This window comes from Notolepis coatsorum (assembly GCF_963971535.1).
Source record: "Notolepis coatsorum genome assembly, chromosome: 2".
Classification (NCBI taxonomy): Eukaryota; Metazoa; Chordata; class Actinopteri; order Aulopiformes; family Paralepididae; genus Notolepis; species Notolepis coatsorum.
The window spans coordinates 221,044,788-221,068,904 of record NC_140166.1 but is presented as its reverse complement, the minus strand read 5'-3'; the positions used below and the strand labels follow the sequence as shown (position 1 = coordinate 221,068,904).

Here is a 24,117-nt window from a genome sequence, read left to right as displayed (position 1 = left end):
GTTCCCTGTCTAGTTAGTGTAGTTCTATGTTATATGTTCAGTGTGTTTCCCTGTCTAGTTACTTTAGTTCTAGTTCAGTGTGTTCCCTGTCTAGTTACTTTAGTTCTATGTTAGTTAGTGTAGTTCTATGTTCAGTGTGTTCCCTGTCTAGTTACTTTAGTTCTATGTCTAGTTAGTGTAGTTCTATGTTCAGTGTGTTCCCTGTCTAGTTACTTTAGTTCTATGTCCTAGTTAATGTAGTTCTATGTTCAGTGTGTCCCTGTCTAGTTACTTTAGTTCTATGTCTAGTTAGTGTAGTTCTATGTTCAGTGTGTTCCCTGTCTAGTTACTTTAGTTCTATGTCTAGTTAGTGTAGTTCTATGTTCAGTGTGGTTCCCTGTCTAGTTAGTGTAGTTCTATGTTCAGTGTGTTCCCTGTCTAGTTAGTGTAGTTCTATGTTCAGTGTGTTCCCTGTCTAGTTAGTGTAGTTCTATGTTCAGTGTGTTCCCTGTCTAGTTAGTGTAGTTCTATGTTCAGTGTGTTCCCTGTCTAGTTAGTGTAGTTCTATGTTCAGTGTGTTCCCTGTCTAGTTAGTGTAGTTCTATGTTCAGTGTGTTCCCTGTCTAGTTAGTGTAGTTCTATGTTCAGTGTGTTCCCTGTCTAGTTTGAGTGTGGCTGGTCGCGTGTATCGCTTCCGCAACGGAATTCGGTTTCCGGGTTCCTCTGATTGGCCGCGACCCCCACGTGACGTGACCCGCCCCCCTATCGCCCGCTCTGCCGCGCTCGCTTCCTCAATTTATACGCATGGAAGTATTGACTGAATGAATGAATGAATGAATGAATGAATGAATGAATGAATGAATGAATGAATTAATGAAAACTTTATTTAACAGATTGCAGAATGGGTACAATACAGTACGGCTCAATACACACAATTGTTAAGGGGATGCAGACCTGAGAAAGACGTTTGTCTTGTTTAGATCAGGGTCGCCCATTTTCAATTCATATAGAACGACGCGATATTTTATTTGTTTGTCATGACAAACCAATTACATAATCCAACATATGTGTAAAGGCACAACATATTCCAGTTAACGGTATCTTTTTTTAATGATTTGTTACGGCGCAATCAATACTTCCATGCATTCGGGACCTCCATGTTTGAGGGTATTCATCAGACAAATTGGATGCGGGGATTCGGCTCCCATCAGTCGGGCAAGAACTGCGGGTTTTCAGCCTCTCCCCTCTCTCCTGGAGCTTAAGGGGGAGCTTAGTATTACTGCCGCGGAGGAGGTGGCTACAACATCAACACACAGTGACTACATGCAGTCACTGTGTGTTGTTTTATTTGTTTGTCATGACAAACCAATTACATAATCCAACATATGTGTAAAGGCACAACATATTCCAGTTAACGGTATATTTTTGTAATGATTTGTTACGGCGTAGTCGTTCTATATGAATAAAAAATGGGGCGGAAACGGCGGCGGAGTCTGCGCTTACATCCGCTCAGACATTAACTATGAGCTTAGATCGGTCTCTACTGATGAAATCGAATCCCTGTTCTTTGACATTTACCAGCCCCATTCCAAGCCAATTCTATTTGGAATTTGCTACAGACCCCCAGTCTCGAACTCTTTTTATGAGAGCCTTGAGGCTGTATTGTCATCTTGGGGAGGGGAAGAGAAAGAATGTATATTAATGGGCGATTTTAATACTGATGTCACAAATCCCTCTGTTCCAACCCACAAAGTTTATACCAATTTCTGTAAACAGTTCAGTCTGAAGCAATTGATCTCAGAGCACACTCGGGTAACTGATGTATCCAAGACTACTATTGATTTAATCCTAGTTACAGACAAAGTGAACATCCCTAGGAGTGGGGTCATAGAGTATGGGATCAGTGACCACTATCTCATTTATTGTTCGAGGAAGGTGCAGAGAAAGGTTTTTACTGGTCATAAAACTATCTTTGCCAGATCCCTCAAGAATTACTCAGGGGACATTCTGAGGGCCCAGCTAGAGCAAGTGAACTGGTCTCAAGTTCTCAGGGCCAATGAGGTAGACCAAGCATGGGGCACTTTTAAATCTCTGTTCTTGAAGGTTATAAACTCTGTAGCCCCCCTTAGACAAACCAGAGTGAAGCAGCGATCAGACCCATGGTTTGACCACACCATAGGTGATAGTATCAAACGGAGGGACTCTGCCCTAGCCAAGTTTAACCGTTCTCAAGATAAGGCTGACTTTGATCACTTCAAAAAACTCAGGAACCAGACTCAGGAAATGATCAGGATAGCTAAGAGAGAATACTTTGCAGAAACCATCAAGGAGAACAGCAATGACCCAACTAAACTGTGGAAAACCCTCAAGCAGCTAGGCTGTGGGGGCGATGCCAACCAAAGGACTACTGAGTCCAACATAGGCCTGTCCACAGACAAGGGAATGGAGTTTGATAAAAAGAATGTAGCCACAATCTTTAATAACTTCTTTACATCGGTAGCAGGTAAGCTTGTCTCTAACCTACCTCCCAAGACAGAGCAGTTTGGTGATGACTTTGTTTCCAACTACTATAGCCAACGAGGGGTTAAGGCAAACTCGTTCTCCTTAAGCAAGGTGTCAGTAGTCAAAGTGGCTGCGATGCTGGGTGAGCTCAAAATCAAGAAGGCCACAGGTGTAGATGGCATCAGTGCCAGGTTTCTGAGGGATGCAGCCGGAGTTATAGCTCCACCAGTAACCCATATTATTAACCTCTCCCTGGACCTAGGCAAGGTACCCACCGACTTCAAGAATGCCAAAGTCATCCCTATATATAAAAAAGGGAGCAAATCTGACCCCAGCAATTATAGACCAGTCTAAATTTTAAGTGTGTTATCCAAAGTCCTAGAGAAGATAGTCCATGAACAAGTCCAGGAATATGCAAGCAGCCATGACCTCCTGTACGACCTCCAATCCGGCTTTAGGAAGTCTTACTCTACTGAAACATGTCTTCTTTATCTTACAGACAGTATCAGGAGGGAGATAGATTCAGGTAAGCTGTGTGGGCTAGTTCTTCTAGACCTACAGAAGGCTTTCGACACAGTGAACCATGACATACTGCTCTCCAAGCTTAAGGCCTTGGGTATGTCTGAGACAGTGGTCAGATGGTTCTCTTCCTACCTTGCTGATAGGGTGCAGCGGGTTGAGGTCAGTGGCACTATGTCAGAGGCCAAGCCCATTGTATGTGGGGTCCCACAAGGAAGCGTGCTAGGACCTCTCCTTTTTTTACTGTACATAAATGACATGTCAGCAGCATGCTCATGTAACTTGTTTTTATTTGCAGACGACTCAGCCCTGCTAGTCTCACACAAGGATCAGAACACACTAGAACAGATGCTAGGTGAAGAAATTGCAGGGGTCAGCAGGTGGCTTTCGGACAACAGGCTTTCTCTTCACCTAGGTAAAACAGAGGCAGTACTATTAGCCTCCAAGCCCAAGCTCAGGAAAGCACGGGAGTTTAATATCCAGCTAGGAGCTGTAACCCTAAAACAGCAAAAAAAAGCGAAGTATCTAGGCTGTATGATAGACGGGAGCCTAGATGGGGAGGCTATGGCCTCCCAAGTACTGGGCAAAGTCAACGCCCGCACCAGGTACCTAGCTAGGAAAGCCAACCTCCTTGGCAGAGATAGCCTCAGGCTATTAGCAAATAGCCTAGTACTCTGCCACTTTGACTATGGTAGCGTATCGTGGTTCGAGGGCCTGTCAGTGAACATAAAAAAGAAGCTTCAGGTTTCCCAAAATAAGCTAGTAAGGGTGGTAATGGGTCTTGGCCCTCGCACCCACATAGGGAGGAGTCACTTCCAGGAGCTAAACTGGCTTCCTATAGAGGCCAGAGTTACCCAGCTCAGACTGAACATAGTGCACAATATTATAAACCAAAGGTCCCCTAGATACCTCCAAAACTACTTCACCCCGGTCAACGAATCCCACAACCACAGAACTAGAGCAAGCATAGCAAACCTGAAGCCTGCTTCTTTCCGATCGAAAATGGGCCAATGCTCCCTTACTTTCTCTGGAGCCCAGGATTGGAACAAGCTGCCTCTCCCCATCAAGCAGAGCTTGAGCCTCCACAGCTTCAAGAGAAGCGTCAGGAAGTGGCTCATGGACAGAATAGAAGAATAGCCCCCTATAGTTTGAATGGGTTTCCAATCAGTTTTTAGTTATTGTGGGGTATACAATTTTAGCGATAGGTTAGTCTTATAATGTTTTAAATGTATGAGTGTTGTGTTATTGTCGTGTATTTTGTTGTGGCCTAACAGCCCTGGGACCATGACGGAAATAAGGGTTTTACTCTTTCTCATGTTATCCTTTGGATCCTTGTTGTGTGTTTTTAATCCATCAATAAAATAAAATCAAATCAAAGACCCTGATGTAAACAAGACAAACGTCTTTCTCAGGTCTGCATCCCCTTAACAATTGTGTGTATTGAGCCGTACTGTATTGTACCCATTCTGCAATCTGTTAAATAAAGTTTTCATTCATTCATTCATTCAGTCAATACTTCCATGCGTATAAATTGAGGAAGCGAGCGAGTCCGCGGCCGCTCTCTGCCGCGCTCGGCAGCGGCAGAGCGGTGGATAGGGGGGCGGGTCACGTGGGGGTCGCGGCCAATCAGAGGAACCAGGAAACCGAATTCCGTTGCGGAAGCGATACACGCTGGCTGGTCTGCCGTTCTGCAGCTGGATACTATTGGTTTGTTTTGGCAAAATTATTCTGCTCTGTGTGACAATAAATAAATGAATGATGATATGCAATTTAAAACCAAAACTAAGGCCTCAGTATGAGTTTAAGACGTGAACATGGTCATGTTTGTTGAAAAAAAAAAAAAAAAAAAAAAAAAAATGTTGATCGGATCGGGAAATATTGGTATCGGTAGATACTCAAAATCACATGATCGGGATCGGATCGGGAGCAAAAAAACGTGATCGGGACATCCCTAGTTAAAATGAGCATTGAGACTTTAATTCGCGGCCGATTAAAAACACGTTTGTTTTATAATGCTCACTCTCAGCAGGAGGATACCGCACGTGTTGTTGATAAATTACGTCATATTATGGTATCGGAGCATAGAATTGAAGCGTACTCGCCGATACCGATACCAGCCTTTTAGGCTGTATTGGAGGCATTTCCGATACTGGTATCGGTATCGGAACAACTCTAATATTCAGTGTAGACTACAGCTACAGTATAGCTCAAATGAATCAGCAAAAACGACAACGTAGGTCCTGTAGGTACTGTATGCATCATATTGACCTACGACCTAAGGGGTGACAGTGGCTCGGGAGGTAGAGCAGTCGTCTGGCAATCCAGAGGTTCCCGGTTCGATTCCCTCTCCTCCCGGGCAGCGTGTCGATGTGTCCTTGAGCGAGACACTTAACCCCTAATTGCTCCCGATGAGCAGGTTGGCACCTTGCATGGTTGCCTCCGCTGTCTGTGTGTGAATGGGTCAAATGTGAGTAACCAGAGTAGAGAGGGGTAGAGTGGGGTAGAGTGGGCTGTCAACATTGGCAGGAGAAAAAACGTGCAAATTTTAGCCCCGCCCCCTCCAACCCGGCCCCGCCCCCTCCCAATGGAGCTGCCTCGTCGCTGCCATCTGCTGGTCAAAACCTGTATTAAGGAAATTCACTGTATTATTTTACAGATTACTTTTGTTTTCCTACCTTTAAGTGTAAATGCTATAAAAATACAGTAAATTACTTTTTATCAAAATATTAACCATTAAATAAAGGTTGTAATCTGTAAATGTATTTGATTTTACTGTAATTTGACAGTATTTGGAAACCATTGATGCCAGACATTTAGTTTTCTTGCAGCTTTTTTTCTTGCCGACCGACCCTGCCGATTTAGGTGCGACCCAATATATTTTATGAGTTAAAAAAATATATATATATAAAAAAAGAAAAAAAAATTATATTTTTTTTGGGAAAAAACTTGCCAATTCCGTGAACCGTGAACAGGGCGTGAAGAAGGTTGAAATACAGTACAATCCCGGGAAAAATGGGACTGTTGACAGGTATGTGTAGTGGTTACGTCATTGCTGTTTCCGGCCGGTCCACCATCTTGAAAACGCAATGTATTTCCCCATTTCTAAATCGTCTCGTTTAAAACAAATAAAGCATGAACATTTGCAAGGTGTACCTTTCTGTGCGTATTCATCCATGATCTATAGCTCAACATAAAAATATTCACAATTAATCGTAAAAAAAAAAGAATCGTCGAATTGTATTTCAACCAAAAATGCTTAAAACAATAATGTTAGTGATTAGAAGGGAACTCATTTTTGTGCAAAAATGGAAAGCTTGCCAATGTTCATGAGGCAGAACTGTTACAATAGCCGATAATCCATTTTCCCAATGATGAATCCCTCCCTATACGGGTGGACCTCGCGGGCGGTCCAAAGTGATGTCAGACTACACCTCCCTATACAATGCCCTTTCCCTCAATGTGTCTTTGATTTGTTTTGTTCAGCAAACCTAGAACAATGTCTATGCTACATGGAGTGGAGAGATGCGTGCCTGTGCTAGCTGCCAGGACGGCTTTCTGGATCCAACCTAAAAGCCACAGACCCGTCTCAACTTGGACCGCGCCCGACCCGGTGAAAGATCTGCAGTCACTGCTTCAAGCTGTGGCGGGAGATGAGAGCGGTCCATTAAAGCATGCTGAGCAGTGTTAATTTTGGCAGCTATTTTCATTTTAGTTTTAGTCTACGTCATGTGTCAAGTGGTCCTTTTTCGTTTTCATCATATTTAGTCATCTTCATTTATTTTTCGTTTAGTCCGTTTTAGTCAACTAAATGTCTGAGCATTTTAGTCTTAGTCAGTTTTTGGCTCAATTTTGACTTTTTTGTTTTAGTCTAGATTTAGTCGACGAAAAACGGATGACATTTTTGTCTATTTTTTGTTAATGGAAAAAAACGTGTCAGAAGTCAGAAATAGTCAACATGGAACATTTTCTGATTTAAATTGCGTATTTATTTTTTAACCTAGGGGAATCTGAGTCGGCGGCACAAGTGATACACAGGAAGTATATATGTTGGTGTAGACATGGTCCAATGTATTGTTGCTCCTACAGTATATGTTGGTGTAGACATGGTCCAATGTATTGTTGCTCCTACAGTATATGTTGGTGTAGACATGGTCCAATGTATTGTTGCTCCTACAGTATATGTTGGTGTAGACATGGTCCAATGTATTGTTGCTCCTACAGTATATGTTGGTGTAGACATGGTCCAATGTATTGTTGCTCCTACAGTATATGTTGGTGTAGACATGGTCCAATGTATTGTTGCTCCTACAGTATATGTTGGTGTAGACATGGTCCAATGTATTGTTGCTCCTACAGTATATGTTGGTGTAGACATGGTCCAATGTATTGTTGCTCCTACAGTATATGTTGGTGTAGACATGGTCCAATGTATCCATCAAAGAGAACATTACGGATGTGGTGACGTTGTTTCTGACCAGAGAGACGTCTTTTGTTTGCTGTGTCTTTCCTTTCTCTCTGCCATGTCTGTCCTCTCTCTGCTGTGTCTGTCCTCTCTGTCATGTCTGTCCTCTCTCTCTCTGCTGTGTCTGGCAGCGGTTTATTCTATAACAGGATACTGTAAACTAAGTAAACAGAACACACAGTAGTACTAGTAGTAGTACACACTGATTGCAATCTGCTTGCATAAAAACATATAAAATCACATTCTGAGGCCAGTGTTAAACTGCCACATGGAAGAGGTCTGGTTAGTGGTTAGAGTTAGAGGTGGTCCAGGTCATTCATTATAATTTATTATTATTATTTAGATAGATGGATGTAAAGGGCTAGAGTAGACCAACTCTTAACCCCTATCCGGACCTAGACCTCCTCTAAGTCACAACCCTAACTTAGGGGTTAGGGGTTAAAGTTAGAGGTGGTCTAGGTCTGGTTAGGGGTTAGAGTTAGAGGTGGTCTAGGTCTGGTTATACTGATCCGATACCAGTGCATACATACAAATTTATTTTATTATAAAACATTTTTTTCTTTTCTTTTTTACAGCTACTGTTTTATATATACTGTTTTTTTTAGTAATAACTAGAAAGTAATGGTATTTATTCAACAACAGGTGATTGTATAGATTAGTATTAGTATCATCATTAATTGACAACTAAGCTCAGTGAGTTCACCCACGGAATGGTTGTTGGCACATTGGTTCCGCACGGACGTTACACGTTGTTGCGCACTTCCTATCCAGGCTGCTCCGTTTAGGTTAGCTACTGTAGTAGCAGAGGCTCTCTGTTGTGATTTTAAATGCAAAATAAATATTCAACATTCTCTTTTGAGACTCCGCCTCAGACTCTTATCATTTGGCACTAAAAGCTAAACATTGTCACCGGTATGGCTGTCCGCATTATGTCATTAATTGTGTGCGAGAGGTCAATCAGTGACCGTGTTAGCGTGAGCTAGGTTAGCCACTAGCTAACGCGAGCTAGATGGAAATACAAACAATGTAAGTTAACGTTACTGGTGAAAAAGTTATTTAGCTTGGAATACTCCTTTGCCAACTTGCTGTACTTTGCTTGCAGGTCTGCAGCTGGATTATGAATAGTCCCAACTTTAGCCAAGGTAACGTTAAGCTAAAACTAGCTTTTCAAATAGCTCCAGCGAATGCTAATAACGGAGCTCCCTGTCACACTGCTCTGTCGGGACGATGGCATTAAGAAAAGTTATAATTATTTTGTCTCGTCTTGTTTTAGTCAACAATATCAACATACATGAAGAGAAATTTCGTCCTGGTTTTTGTAAATTACATTTTTGTGTCCTCAGTTGCGGTCAACGATATTTAAAAAACTATTTAGTCTCGTTATCGTGACATGGTCTTCAATAACGTGACGTCACGTCTCGTTGTCGTCATGAAAAAAACCTTTGTTGACGAACATCTTTCGTCATCAATTTAGTCAACAAAATTAACACTGATGCTGAGCTACTTACTGGAAAAACCCAACGTGGCATTTGTACTGTACCTATAAGAAAATGTATAATAATTGTATCACATTGGATGCCTTTCTTCTCTCAGCTCATTGAAATGAGGAGGATGGAAAGATGCATTCACCCTGTCCGGTCAGAAACAGAGATTTGTACTGGATTGCAGTCGCTGTCAGTCTTGGCTTTATTCCAGTTTTGGGCCAAGATCCTCTGCTATCCAGGCGCCGACATCTTAAATTCCTTGCTATATATATAATTATGTTAATGTTTTATGATGTTGTTTTATGTTGATGTATGTCCTGTTTTTTAATACCAGGGACCATGATGGAAATAAGTGCTTGCATTTTATCATGTGTTTATCCCTTGTATGATGTCTGTAATCCACAATAAAATCAATAAGATAAGATAAGATATTCCTTTATTGATCCCCTTGGGGAAATTCAGGAATTCAGGAATCAATCAATTATGCAACTTGTAGAAATGTATCTGAGCCATGTTCCTGTTGTTTGTATGTCTGTTTGTCTTCTGTCATACCTGTGGTAATGCACCTTTATAGTCTTTTTTTGTTTTGATTATTTCCACTGTCATTATTGCTGTTATTATTATTATTATTATTATTATTATTATTATTATTATTATTATTATTATTATTATTATTATTATTATTATTATTATTGTTATTATTAGTATTACCGTATTGTGTTGTCTTGTTTTATGTATGTAAAGAAAAGAAAAGAAAAACATAAAAAAATAAAAATGTAAAGTGAATGAGGGCGAATGGTTAGAGCGTCGCTCTGTTAAAGGGGAACGCCAGCCATTTGAAGACTGCATGTGTTCTTGCTGACCGCAGGACAGTCCAGGCAGCATTTGTGAACATGCATCACTCTCTCTCTCCTAAAGCTAGAAATCAGAGAGAGAACCCTCCAATCGGTGAAGTTACTGGCATGTAGTAAAATCCGGGGATGCTCCATAGACAATGAATAGGGCTCTGAATGTATTAGGCCATACAATGTCAAATTAGGTTTTTATTAATTCTGGTTCAGAACTTCTAGCACTGCTAAAATAAAAAAAAATATTATTTGGGTGTAAGAGCCTCATAAAGTCACAGCCATATGCATTGTCTATGGATAATCCCCAACAGTTACATCCCAGTTCAGTCCTTTTATTGCACCCTGCTGGCTGGCTACAGTACAATAAAAACAGATTGAAAACCCCACATAAATCAAGGCCCATCTTCTATGAATTAATATAAAGATATTCCCCCACAATAATTCATAGTCACAATAGGTTATTTTATCTGTTCTGAATATAACGTCAAGACCATAGCACATATGAAACACATTACAAAACATTATATAATGCCAAATAATGCAGTGGTTTGGCTGTGGTGGCGTTCAGACTCTTGCTTTTAGATTCTTTATCTCCCCACTACGTGAGATAACATAACTGCTTCCAATCATGAATGGTACTTTGAAAGCTTTTGAGGCGTGTTGTATTTTCATGAATAAAGATAGTTTTGCTTATGTGAACCCTATATTATAGGGTTACCAGCTGGGCCAGAAGCAGAAGCATCAGAAGGCAGCTTGATGTCGAATGGAAAATGATACTGTTGTAATCAATGGTCCTCATTCTCCAACATGTTCCCAAGTACCTTTGTAAATATCTTGGTAAAGATTTCGTACTAACAAATTTACAAAGATCCTCCTCCGGGTCCTGAAGGCGTGAGGCGGTCTCCGTAAAGTGGCCAAAATCTTCGTAGCTCGGTTCCCGCTTTAAACAATCACTTTAAACAAAATGTCACTTTAAATAATGGAAAAGTCACTTTAAAGGAAGGAGGTATTATAATAGTATAGTTTAGATACATTAAGTATAAAAATGACGGAGTTAAAATTGTAAATTGTATATTGTATAGTAGTGTACATAGGAACCAGTTTCTCAGGAACTTTTTTTTTATCATGCACATCTTGTGTCTTACCTATTTCTTTCCGATGTCTATTTTATTATTGTATTATTGCACAATCGATGCGGGCATGGCCACCCGCATTTCACTGTATGCCCTGGTATGTATGTGACAAATAAACCTGTTGATTCTTCTTGATTCTTGATTCCCGTGAATGAAACGTTCTCCTGAATTTGCATACAGACACGCCCCCGCCAGCTCCTTATAAGGCGAATGAGGCGTGTGCAAAACAGCGAGGGGCCGTGTGCAAAACAGCAAAAGGGTCGGCATTGCATCTGCACCATTGCTGACCCATTCAACAGGTAGTGCGGAAGCAATTTGCGACTGATCTGAAAATGAGATTAGATTCAAATGTAATGTTATTATACAGCACAAGTACAATGCACCATCCAACCAGAGTAGATAAATAAATGCTCCAGAAATAAATAAATGCATGGAGAAACGGCTTAGTGAGGCAGCCTCGGCGCACAAGCACACACACACACACACACACACACACACACACACACACACACACACACACACACACACACACACACACACACACACACACACACACACACACACACACACACACACACACACACACACACACACACACACACACACACACACACACACACACACACACACACACACACTGAACAGTAGTCTCCAGTTTGTCAATGTAACGGAGGTCTGTGTGTGAGTAATATCCAAAGTCACGATGGACTGTGGCAGTAAGCGGTACTGCAAGTTAAACTCACTTCCCCTTAAAAGACACATAGACACGTTACCAAGAAGTGAATTCACCTCTCGGTATAGCGGTCTGTGCTGACGGCCGCGGCGTGGGAGACCCGGGTTCGAAACTCCCTCGCGGCATCGTCATTTAAACACAACGCATAAGGAGTAATATACGATCGATCACATCAAGAGCCAATCATGCAGTCATTCAGTATTGACATTACTAAATGAGATGTCATGCTAATTATGTCATGTTCTACAGTAGGACTTACTACTATAATACCTAATAAAACAAGTAATTTGAATAATAGAAGCCTACTTTGCTGGAATGATTAATTTTGCACGTATACAGTACGTGCGTGTGTGTGTTTGCTCGTGCGCTGAGGCTGCCTCACTAAGCCATTTCTCCACACATTTATTTAGTTCTAGCAATAGGAATAAACTACAATAAATAATATCATAGAGAAGAAGATGAAGAAGAAGTATATGGCATATTAATACAGTATATTCCACTATACAATAGCTATATCCGCAGCGATCGGTTTAGTTCTTATTTATTTAGTTTGCAGTGTGTGTGTGGAATGCTCTCAATGCCTCAGGACTATAATGCAAAACGTAATTGTTAATGAAACAAATATTGTCGAATTTATTATCATTATAATTAATTCCACAGATGTCTGTAGTATCGGCAATCCCCAATGACTTGTCCCAGAGAAAGCTGTTGAAAACACGGGCGCACACCAGTCTCAAGTTTCAAGTTTCTTTATTAGTTGTCATACAGAAGTACAGAATACTTTTATACAAAATGCTTCTTTCTGTTACGCTCCAGAGACTGTGCTACACAAAAGGATAAGTATAAAATAAAATAAGTATAGCAATAAATAGAAGTCACGTACGTAGACACAAGTGTTCAGTATGTACATATGTACAATGTTCAATGCAGAGTAGAAGTAACTGAGTTACCATACAATATACTATACAATATACTAATTACAATATACTATATAGTGCAAAGCAGAAATGGGATGAGGTACAATTTAGGTACAATTTACAGTAAGGTGTACTGAGGTATGGGTAGTAGTGCAAATTATTTTCCAATGAATATAAAGTGTGTTTAGGTGTTCTAAAGTGTGTAGAGTGGGTGCTGCAGTGAGTTGTTTGTTTAAAGTGAGTGTGTGCGTGTGGATGTGTGTGCTGTGAGTGCTTTTGATGGTTAGTTTTGATGGTTTTGGTTTTGATGGTCTGTCCGACTTACGACTGCCTTTTCGAGTTCGTAAATCCTACATATATTCTACAATGAATTTACAAAACAAAGCTGTTCGAGAATGCCCAATAAGTACGTAAATCGAGTTACGAAGGAATTCCTTGGTAACTTTTATGTATTTCCGTTCGAGAATGAGGACCAATGTGATTTTCGGATGTGCTACAGTCTCACCTATAGTCTCACCTATAGTCTCACCTATAGTCTCATAGTCTCACCTATAGTCTCACCTATAGTCTCACCTATAGTCTCATAGTGTCACCTATAGTCTCATAGCCTCACCTATAGTCTCACCTATTGTCTATAGGTTTCCTCACTCCAGGGTAGTTCTTTACTACAGGTCCTTCAGGGACATCACACATTACATTACCCATACTATACAAACTCTGAACTCATTTGATCTGTTACCCATACTATACAAACTCTGAACTCATTTGATCTGTTACCCATACTATACAAACTCTGAACTCATTTGATCTGTTACCCATACTATACAAACTCTGAACTCATTGTATATCTACTGCCTTCACTGTCAGAGCCTTCACCTTCACCTTCACCAGAGCCGGATATCGGATATCGGTTGAAAATATTCCATTCCAATACCTGGTATTTGATACCGATATCAAAACGATTAGGCTAGCTTAGCACAAGGACTGTAAGTTGTAGGGAGCAGCTAGCCTAGCTTAGCACAAGGACTGGAAGTTGTAGGGGGCAGCTAGCCTAGCTTAGCACAAGGACTGGAATTTGTAGGGAGCAGCTAGCCTAGCTTAGCACAAGGACTGGAAGTTGTATGGAGCAGCTAGCCTAGCTTAACACAAGGACTGGAAGTTGTAGTGAGCAGCTAGCCTAGCTTAGCACAAGGACTGGAAGTTGTACGGAGCAGCTAGCCTAGCTTAATACAAGGACTGGAAGTTGTAGTGAGCAGCTAGCCTAGCTTAGCACAAGGACTGTAAGTTGTAGGGAGCAGCTAGCCTAGCTTAGCACAAGGATTGGAAGTTGTACGGAGCAACTAGCCTAGCTTAGCACAAGGACTGGAAGTTGTAGGGAGCAGCTAGCCTAGCTAAGCACAAGGACTGGAAGTTGTACAGAGCAGCTAGCCTAGCTTAACACAAGGACTGGAAGTTGTAGTGAGCAGCTAGCCTAGCTTAGCACAAGGACTGGAAGTTGTAGAGAGCAGCTAGCCTAGCTTAGCACAAGGATTGGAAGTTGTATGGAGCAGCTAGCCTAGCTTAACACAAGGACTGGAAGTTGTAGTGAGCAGCTAGCCTAGCTTAGCACAAGGACTGTAAGTTGTAGGGAGCAGCTAGCCTAGCTTAGCACAAGGACTGGAAGTTGTAGTGAGCAGCTAGCCTAGCTTAGCACAAGGACTGGAAGTTGTAGGGGGCAGCTAGCCTAGCTTAGCACAAGGACTGGAATTTGTAGGGAGCAGCTAGCCTAGCTTAGCACAAGGACTGGAAGTTGTATGGAGCAGCTAGCCTAGCTTAACACAAGGACTGGAAGTTGTAGTGAGCAGCTAGCCTAGCTTAGCACAAGGACTGGAAGTTGTACGGAGCAGCTAGCCTAGCTTAATACAAGGACTGGAAGTTGTAGTGAGCAGCTAGCCTAGCTTAGCACAAGGACTGTAAGTTGTAGGGAGCAGCTAGCCTAGCTTAGCACAAGGATTGGAAGTTGTACGGAGCAACTAGCCTAGCTTAGCACAAGGACTGGAAGTTGTAGGGAGCAGCTAGCCTAGCTAAGCACAAGGACTGGAAGTTGTACAGAGCAGCTAGCCTAGCTTAACACAAGGACTGGAAGTTGTAGTGAGCAGCTAGCCTAGCTTAGCACAAGGACTGGAAGTTGTAGAGAGCAGCTAGCCTAGCTTAGCACAAGGATTGGAAGTTGTACGGAGCAGCTAGCCTAGCTTAACACAAGGACTGGAAGTTGTAGTGAGCAGCTAGCCTAGCTTAGCACAAGGACTGTAAGTTGTAGGGAGCAGCTAGCCTAGCTTAGCACAAGGACTGGAAGTTGTAGTGAGCAGCTAGCCTAGCTTATTGTAGGGAGCAGCTAGCCTAGCTTAGCACAAGGATTGGAAGTTGTACGGAGCAGCTAGCCTAGCTTAGCACAAGGACTGGAAGTTGTAGTGAGCAGCTAGCCTAGCTTAGCACAAAGACTGGAAGTTGTAGGGAGCAGCTAGCCTAGCTTAACACAAGGATTGGAAGTTGTACGGAGCAGCTAGCCTAGCTTAACACAAGGACTGGAAGTTGTAGTCAGCAGCTAGCCTAGCTTAGCACAAGGACTGTAAGTTGTAGGGAGCAGCTAGCCTAGCTTAGCACAAGGACTGGAAGTTGTAGGGAGTACATAGCCTAGCTCGGTCCAAAAGTGAAGAAATAATGCTTCCAACAACTCCAAAATGGACACACAGAATCAATATCCATATTCTTGTCTGGCTCTGGGGGAAGATGGTAAATAAGTTAAGCTTTTTCTCCACGTTCTTCTCAGTTTCAGTTTCACGGCCCTTTGCAAGCATCTGAAAGCTCGGGACTGCATTTTTCGCAGAACATATAAATTACAGAATTAAAGCGTCATTTGTTGCCTTTCGAATGCCATCTGAATCGCCAAAATCCGTGCCTCGGTTCTCGAGTTACATCCCGATATGTCAGGCGTGCAACCTTTTACGCTGCGTGCCAGATTATCACCCCGGAGTTCCGGAGAAGCATGCAGCTGCAGAGCCGCAGAGCCAGCGGCGCTCTCAGGGCCGCGCTCTGACGGCCGCGCTGTGAGGGCCGCTCAGCAGCGCCACCCACCCAATGGCTGAATTGGAGTATTGCACTGTGCGGGCACAGCTGTGAGATCCGCGCGAGGCCAGAGGATGTTTTTGATTGATTGATTGATTGAAAACTTTATTAACAGATTGCAGAATGGGTACAATACAGTACGGCTCAATCAATGTACATACTGTATGAGTAAATTAACTATACTTTTGCTCACACAATATCTTGAATGAATGCGTTTATTTATTTCGAACATAAATTGAAAATAAATAATAATAAAAAACAAGTAATAAACAGATTAAAAAACAAACAAGCAGGAGTAGGATGAACCGTAAACGTATGTATTCCTACCCCCTTGATTGATTGAAAACTTTATTAACAGATGGCAGAATGGGTAGAATACAGTACGGCTCAATACACACAATTGTTAAGGGGATGCAGACCAGAGAAAGACTTTCGTCTTGTTTACATCAGGGTCCCCCATTTTCAATTCATCATAACATATATGACATACATGACATACAGGTATTCAGTATACCTTCACACTCTATTATCTTATGCAACTCATATTCACTCCACAAACTGAAATATACATACATTGTTGAATCAACAGCCTGTTTCTTGAAGTTAGAGTCTCCTCTCCTCTAAATTGTAACCCCCCTCTCTATAACAGAATTTTTGGATGTTACCCGGGAGTGAATTGTTTCGTGCTTTAAACATGATTTGTGCAGTCTTAAATTCAGCCAGGTCCCAGAGTTTCATGGCATGTGATTTAAAAAATAGTGTGTTTGTGTGTTCCAGATATCACCTTATCAAATCAAATCAAATCAAAATCAAATGTATTTGTAAGGCCCGACAACACACGTAAGACTTCAGGCTATGGATTTGCGGCGGTGTTTACCAGCTTATTCAAAAAATATATATATATTATTTTGGAATATTGTAACTACTACACAAAAACGTGAGTACACAAGTTCAATTCATGTTCAGCCCTATGTTACTCATTAGCACTAAAAGTGATTTTTATTTATTGTGTACGAAACTTCAGAATGTTATCTTTCAAAAGAGACCAGGCTTATGCATGTGCTATAAGCATAAAGTATAAAGATAAGCTTTGCAAAAAAAGTATGCAGTCCTCAAGTTCAAGTAAAAAAATTGCCACATTTCTGGGCGCATGTTATGTGGTTACATTTGGGATATTGCAACCACTACAGAAAAATGTGAGTACACAAGTTCACGTTCAACTCAAGTTCAGACCTATATGCTAATCTATTTCATTAGCACTAAAAGTGATTTTCCTTTTTTGCATTAGTAACTTCAGAATGTTATCTTTCAAAAGAGACCAGGCTTATGCGTGTGCTATAAGCATAAAGTATAAAGATAAGCTTTGCAAAAAAGTATGCAGTCCTCAAGTTCAAGTAAAAAATAAATGGCCGCTTTTCCGGGTGCATGTTAAGAGGTTAAAACAATAAAGGCATCTTTGAGTAAACTTTGAGTAGAGATTCAAGATTCAAGAGGTTTATTCATCACATACAGTACAGTACATACACAAGACATAGTGAAATGAAGGTGGCCATGCCCGCTTCGATTGTGCAAAGTATCATTAAGTATCTCGAGGCTGGGGCCAGCATGTCCTCTTTTTTGGAAACCAAAATATGGCCACCCTATCATAGATAATTCCAGAACATTCACGCCATTATCTTTCTCCTCTCCTCGAGCCGACTTCTCTCCTGTCGAAAACACTGTCGCTGCGGCGTTCAAGGAGAGAAACACAGCATCCGCCGTACCGCAGCGAAACTGTTGTTGTGTTTTTCAATTCCCCCCAACCCCTGGCCTTATTTAGATTGGGAAGGCTCTCCCAGCCAATGGTTCAGGTTTTGTGGCAGCGCACCATAGGTGGTCCACTGTGCAGGCCCTTCCAGCGAACCTTTCTTCTTCCTACACGTCTCCTGCTTGGCTGCACCCTGCTTCCCCGGCTCGCATCAACAAGTTGACAAGACGTGCCGCCCCTTGGCTGACCGCTCTGCAGTGTGAAGGAACAGTTCCTTTACTTAAGTGGAAATACCCAGATAAAGTAGTGGCACGGGTGCAAGTCCTCTAATCAAATGACTATACTTAAGTAAAAGTATTTAGTACTTTAGAGAAGTATTTGACGTTGCATACACCCTCTCACATACAACATACAAGCACTCATTCATACTCGCACCTCCTAGACACACGCATCTGTTTGCATGCACATGCATGCACACGCACACATTCACATACTTTCACTGTTTATTTATTTTGTACATAGGCTGTGCATGTGTTTGTTTGTTTATTTGCTTATGTGTATGATTCTTAACTGTGTTTTTATTTTGTTATTGGTGTATATATATATGTATGTATGTATGTATGTATGTATGTATGTATGTATGTATGTATGTATGTATGTATGTATGTATGTATGTATGTATGTATGTATGTATGTATGTATGTATGTATGTATGTATGTATGTATGTATGTATATTTGTACTCCTGTTGGGGCCTCTTGGACCAGATCGACATTGTAAATAAGAAACCTGTTCTTAATGTTTTATCTGGCTTAATAAAGGTTAAATAAAAAACGTTGAATGTACTTAAAGGTGATATAGATCAAATGTATAAAATGTACTGAAATGTATGTAAACATAAAAAAGAAAAGAAAATACTAATACTAATACATCCACAGAGCTTTTTTTTTTTTAAACTTTGGCCATTTCCCTGGCTCTTTTATACGTTTATCGCATTTATACTTGGTCAAGTTCGACCGACAGAAGCAGGCTGAAAGGGTTCAGATGGGGGGGAAGACACTCTGGGAAAGGCACGGCTGCAGTCCGGGATTCGAACTCGCTCAGCCCCAGATCCGTGACGAGCACGGTTGTCCACGGCGCTGAAATAGCACTCGCGGTACGTGGTGAGCTACTGGAGCTCCCCTCCACAGAGCTTTTAGAAAGGTGCAGGATAAAAGTATTGACTTTCCCCCAAATAAATGATTGAGTTATGAATTTATTATTGCATAAATCGGTATCGGTTGATATTGGTATCGGAAATTAAGAGTTGGACATCGGTATCGGTAAAAGAAAGCCAATATCAAACATCCCTAGAATTTATCAATAAAAAAACGTTGATGGGTCCTAAATCTATCCATCTATCAATGTATCTGTCGATGTATCTATCTATCTATCTATCTATCTATCTATCTATCTATCTATCTATCTATCTATCTATCTATCTATCTATCTATCTATCTATCTATCTATCTATCTATCTATCTATCTATCTATCTATCTATCTATCTATCTATCTATCTATCTATCTATCTATCTATCTATCTATCTATCTATCTATCTATCTATCTATCTATCTATCTATCTATCTATCTATCTATCTATCTATCTATCTATCTATCTATCTATCTATCTATCTATCTATCTATCTATCTATCTATCTATCTATCTATCTATCTATCTATCTATCTATCTATCTATCTATCTATCTATCTATCTATCTATCTATCTATCTATCTATCTATCTATCTATCTATCTATCTATCTATCTATCTATCTATCTATCTATCTATCTATCTATCTATCTATCTATCTATCTATCTATCTATCTATCTATCTATCTATCTATCTATCTATCTATCTATCTATCTATCTATCTATCTATCTATCTATCTATCTATCTATCTATCTATCTATCTATCTATCTATCTATCTATCTATCTATCTATCTATCTATCTATCTATCTATCTATCTATCTATCTATCTATCTATCTATCTATCTATCTATCTATCTATCTATCTATCTATCTATCTATCTATCTATCTATCTATCTATCTATCTATCTATCTATCTATCTATCTATCTATCTATCTATCTATCTATCTATCTATCTATCTATCTATCTATCTATCTATCTATCTATCTATCTATCTATCTATCTATCTATCTATCTATCTATCTATCTATCTATCTATCTATCTATCTATCTATCTATCTATCTATCTATCTATCTATCTATCTATCTATCTATCTATCTATCTATCTATCTATCTATCTATCTATCTATCTATCTATCTATCTATCTATCTATCTATCTATCTATCTATCTATCTATCTATCTATCTATCTATCTATCTATCTATCTATCTATCTATCTATCTATCTATCTATCTATCTATCTATCTATCTATCTATCTATCTATCTATCTATCTATCTATCTATCTATCTATCTATCTATCTATCTATCTATCTATCTATCTATCTATCTATCTATCTATCTATCTATCTATCTATCTATCTATCTATCTATCTATCTATCTATCTATCTATCTATCTATCTATCTATCTATCTATCTATCTATCTATCTATCTATCTATCTATCTATCTATCTATCTATCTATCTATCTATCTATCTATCTATCTATCTATCTATCTATCTATCTATCTATCTATCTATCTATCTATCTATCTATCTATCTATCTATCTATCTATCTATCTATCTATCTATCTATCTATCTATCTACATGTGAAAACAGAAAGAAAACCATGTCTACCCAAATAAATAAACACACATAAATACTCACTATAAAGTGGGACACATGTGCATTTAAAGAAAAGTCCACAGTATGTTTCACTTTACAGTAAAGGGATCATCACATACTGTATGATCACCATACTACCTGAACAAGACTAGCTTCTCTTAGAGAAATAATGGAATACTACTGTACCTGGAAGAGACTAACTGGTTTCAGAGAAAGGGGGAGATCATTCAGGCCTGGGTAAGTTTCAAGTTTCAAGTTTCTTTAATAGTTGTCATACAGAAGTACAGAATACTTTTATACAAAATGCTTCTTACTGTTGCGCTCCAGAGACTGTGCAAGACAAGATAAGTATGAAATAAAATAACATAGTAAAATTAGAAGTAAAAAAAATGAGGTCACAGTGTTCAGTTTAGACATATGTACAATGTTCGATGCAGAATAGACGTAGTTACCATACAATATACAATACTGTGCAGTGTACTAATATACAATACTATATAGTGCAAGGCAGAAATGGAGAAATGGGACGAGGTGCAATTTAGGTACAATTCACAGTAGGTGTACGAGTTGTAGTGCAAATCCTTTATCAATAAATATAAAGTGTAAGTGTGTTTGTGTGATCTAAAGTGTGGAGAGTGGGTGCTGCAGTGTGTTGTTTGTTTGAGTGAGTGTGTGCGTGTGGGTGTGTGTGCTGTGTGCATTTGATGGTTGTTGCATAGTGATTATTGTTCGTTTAGCAGCCTGATGGCCTGGGGATAGAAGCTTCTTCTGAGTCTTTCTGTGCTCGCCTTAATACTCCGGTATCGCTTGCCTGACCGCAGCAGTTCAAAGAGGCAGTTGTTCGGGTGGCTCGAGTCCTTAATAATTCTCTTAGCCTTCCCCTTGCACCGCTTGTTGTAAATGTTCTGGAGGGTGGGAAGCCCCCCTCCAATTGTGCGTTCGGCTGAACGTGTCACTCTTTGTAGTCTGCTACGGTCTTGTGCAGTGCTATTCCCAAACCAGGAGGTGATGTTGCCGGTCAGGATGCTCTCTATTGTACATGAGTAGAAGTTCCTAAGGATCTTCTGACTGACTTGGAACTTCCTTAGGCGCCTGAGGAAGTAGAGGCGTTGTCGTGCCTTCTTCACAACACTGTCAGTGTGTGTGGTCCATGTCAAGTCCTCGGATATGTGGGCTCCGAGGTACTTGAAACTGTTCACTCTCTCAACCGGTGCCCCGTCGATGCTGAGGGGGCTGTAGTCCTTGACCCCCGACCTCCTGAAGTCCACAATCATCTCTTTTGTTTTGCTGACGTTCAGGGAGAGGCAGTTCTCCTGACACCACTGTGACAGGTTCTCTACCTCTTCCAGGTAGGCCCTTTCGTCGTTGGCAGAGATCAGGCCCACCACTACTGTGTCATCAGCAAATTTGATGATGGTGTTGTTGTTCCGCTGTGCTACGCAGTCATGTGTGTACAGGGAGTAGAGGAGGGGGCTCAGAACACAGCCCTGGGGGGCCCCTATGTTGATCGTGATGGATGAGGAGGTGCAGTTGCCGGCTCTTACCACCTGGGGTCTGCCCGTCAGGAAGTCCAAGACCCACTGGCAGAGGTCATAGTTCAAGCCCAGGTCCCTGAGCTTGGCTATGAGTTTGGAGGGGACTAGTGGTAGCTTTAAGCTTTTTATCCAGAATATTTATCTTTGGTCTGTCTCCACCTCTCACATATCTTTGGTCTGTCTCCACCTCTCACATATCTTTGGTCTGTCTCCACCTCTCACATATCTTTGGTCTGTCTCCACCTCTCACATATCTTTGGTCTGTCTCCACCTCTCACATATCTTTGGTCTGTCTCCACCTCTCACATATCTTTGGTCTGTCTCCACCTCTCACATATCTTTGGTCTGTCTCCACCTCTCACATATCTTTGGTCTGTCTCCACCTCTCACATATCTTTGGTCTGTCTCCACCTCTCACATATCTTTGGTCTGTCTCCACCTCTCACATATCTTTGGTCTGTCTCCATCTCTCACATATCTTTGGTCTGTCTCCACCTCTCACATATCTTTGGTCTGTCTCCACCTCTCACATATCTTTGGTCTGTCTCCACCTCTCACATATCTTTGGTCTGTCTCCACCTCTCACATATCTTTGGTCTGTCTCCACCTCTCACATATCTTTGGTCTGTCTTCACCTCTCACATATCTTTGGTCTGTCTCCACCTCTCACATATCTTTGGTCTGTCTCCACCTCTCACATATCTTTGGTCTGTCTCCACCTCTCACATATCTTTGGTCTGTCTCCACCTCTCACATATCTTTGGTCTGTCTCCACCTCTCACATATCTTTGGTCTGTCTCCACCTCTCACATATCTTTGGTCTGTCTCCACCTCTCACATATCTTTGGTCTGTCTCCACCTCTCTACCTCTACGGCCATGATGTTTAGTGAGTTAGGGTTCGTGTGTCCAGCTGCTTTATAGTCTATATTTGGTGCGTCTGATGTACAAATATCCTCACTCGCATTCTAATCTGTATACTAATGAAAGACCCTCACCACCCCAATAACAGCCTGTTTCAGCTGCTGAGGTCAGGCAGACGCCTGCGAACCCCAGCTACTAGGACAGAGCGGCTTAGGCTCAGCTTCTTCCCCCAGGCCATCAGAGCCATGAACAATGAACATTGAGTGCTCAGAACATTGAACTGTCCACACACAAGCACACATGAACACACACACGACACGCACACTGTGCACGCTCACACACGAGCAGCCACTTAACACTTTAACATGAGCGGGCACACACTCATGTCGCACACACGCACACTTATGGCCAAAGGAAAGGACACTTTAAATTAGAATAACAGGAACAGTGTATTGCACTACCAAAGCTAACTAGCATGTCACACATGCTCTGTAAATAACTATGTACAGATACCGAGATGTCACTCCATGTTACCTGTTACCTGTTACTGCACAATGTTGTTTTCTTCTTTTGATTCTATTATATGTACCACTGTATTGCACATCGTTGCGGGCAAGACCACCCGCATTTCATTGTATACCTGTATGCCGTGACAATTAAAACTCTTGACTTGACTTGACTTGACTCTTGATACCACATTGTAACGTTCTGGGTTTCTGTCCTCTCCCAGGACTGGAAACCCTACTGCCATTCTGGAGTACTTCACCCTGTTCTCTGTAATTAACGCTGATTGAATGTCACCTGTGGTTTGTTGTCACTAATTACTGCATGTGGTGTGCTGGGAGTTTTGCCTTTATAGTAATCACTTCTTTCTCTGTCTGTTGTCGGATCTTCAACAGAACTACTGCGAGCAGTCGGCCACAGGACAAGATATGGAATCTCTTGTCGTTGTTGTTATTGTTTAAATTCTCTTTCTTTATATACCCTCAGTTGAAGCCTGGCTTCTCTTTTGTTATTGATCTTGCTCTCGTGATTCTGATAATAAAAGGAACAAGTATTTTGAGAAGAGCAACCACATCTCCGTCTCCTTATTATCCTTCTACTATTGGAACTCAACTCCTACCTGAAACGTAACACACATGGGTTGTATTGCAATTTGCAAAGCGTCTGACCTGAAAGCGTCCACAAAGCAGTGTTGACAATGTGTGTAGAGTAATCCACCACATCTGAAGTTCCCAACTTTGTTTGAATCTTTGGTGCATGTTGGTGGCTTGTTGGTCAAAGTCTTCCTCAGAGTCACATACCGTATTCTCCTTAGTCTCTGGAACTGCCCAAAAGTCCACCCGTGAGATGGTATTGCGGTCACTCTTCATCAAATAACTAACTCAGCAAGGCCAACGGCTTCTCTGTTACAGTGGGTGACAATAATTGTCACAAGGAAAGATAGAATTACATACCTGGGTTCCATCCTAGAGGCAAATCTTTCCTG

At 41.1% G+C, this 24,117-nt stretch overlaps 1 protein-coding gene across 1 annotated transcript in view; it reads right to left on the bottom strand.

The window, feature by feature from the left end:
- Positions 1–2,595: 2,595 nt before the first annotated feature.
- LOC311223786 (kelch-like protein 10) overlaps positions 2,596–24,117 on the bottom strand; it is a gene marked incomplete at both ends in the record, with an annotated part of 85,408 nt that continues 63,886 nt past the window's right edge. Inside the window, one exon of the mRNA XM_084308553.1 lies at positions 2,596–2,676. Within this exon, the coding sequence (XP_084164679.1) occupies positions 2,596–2,676 (81 nt within the window). The remainder of the gene's footprint in view (positions 2,677–24,117) is intronic.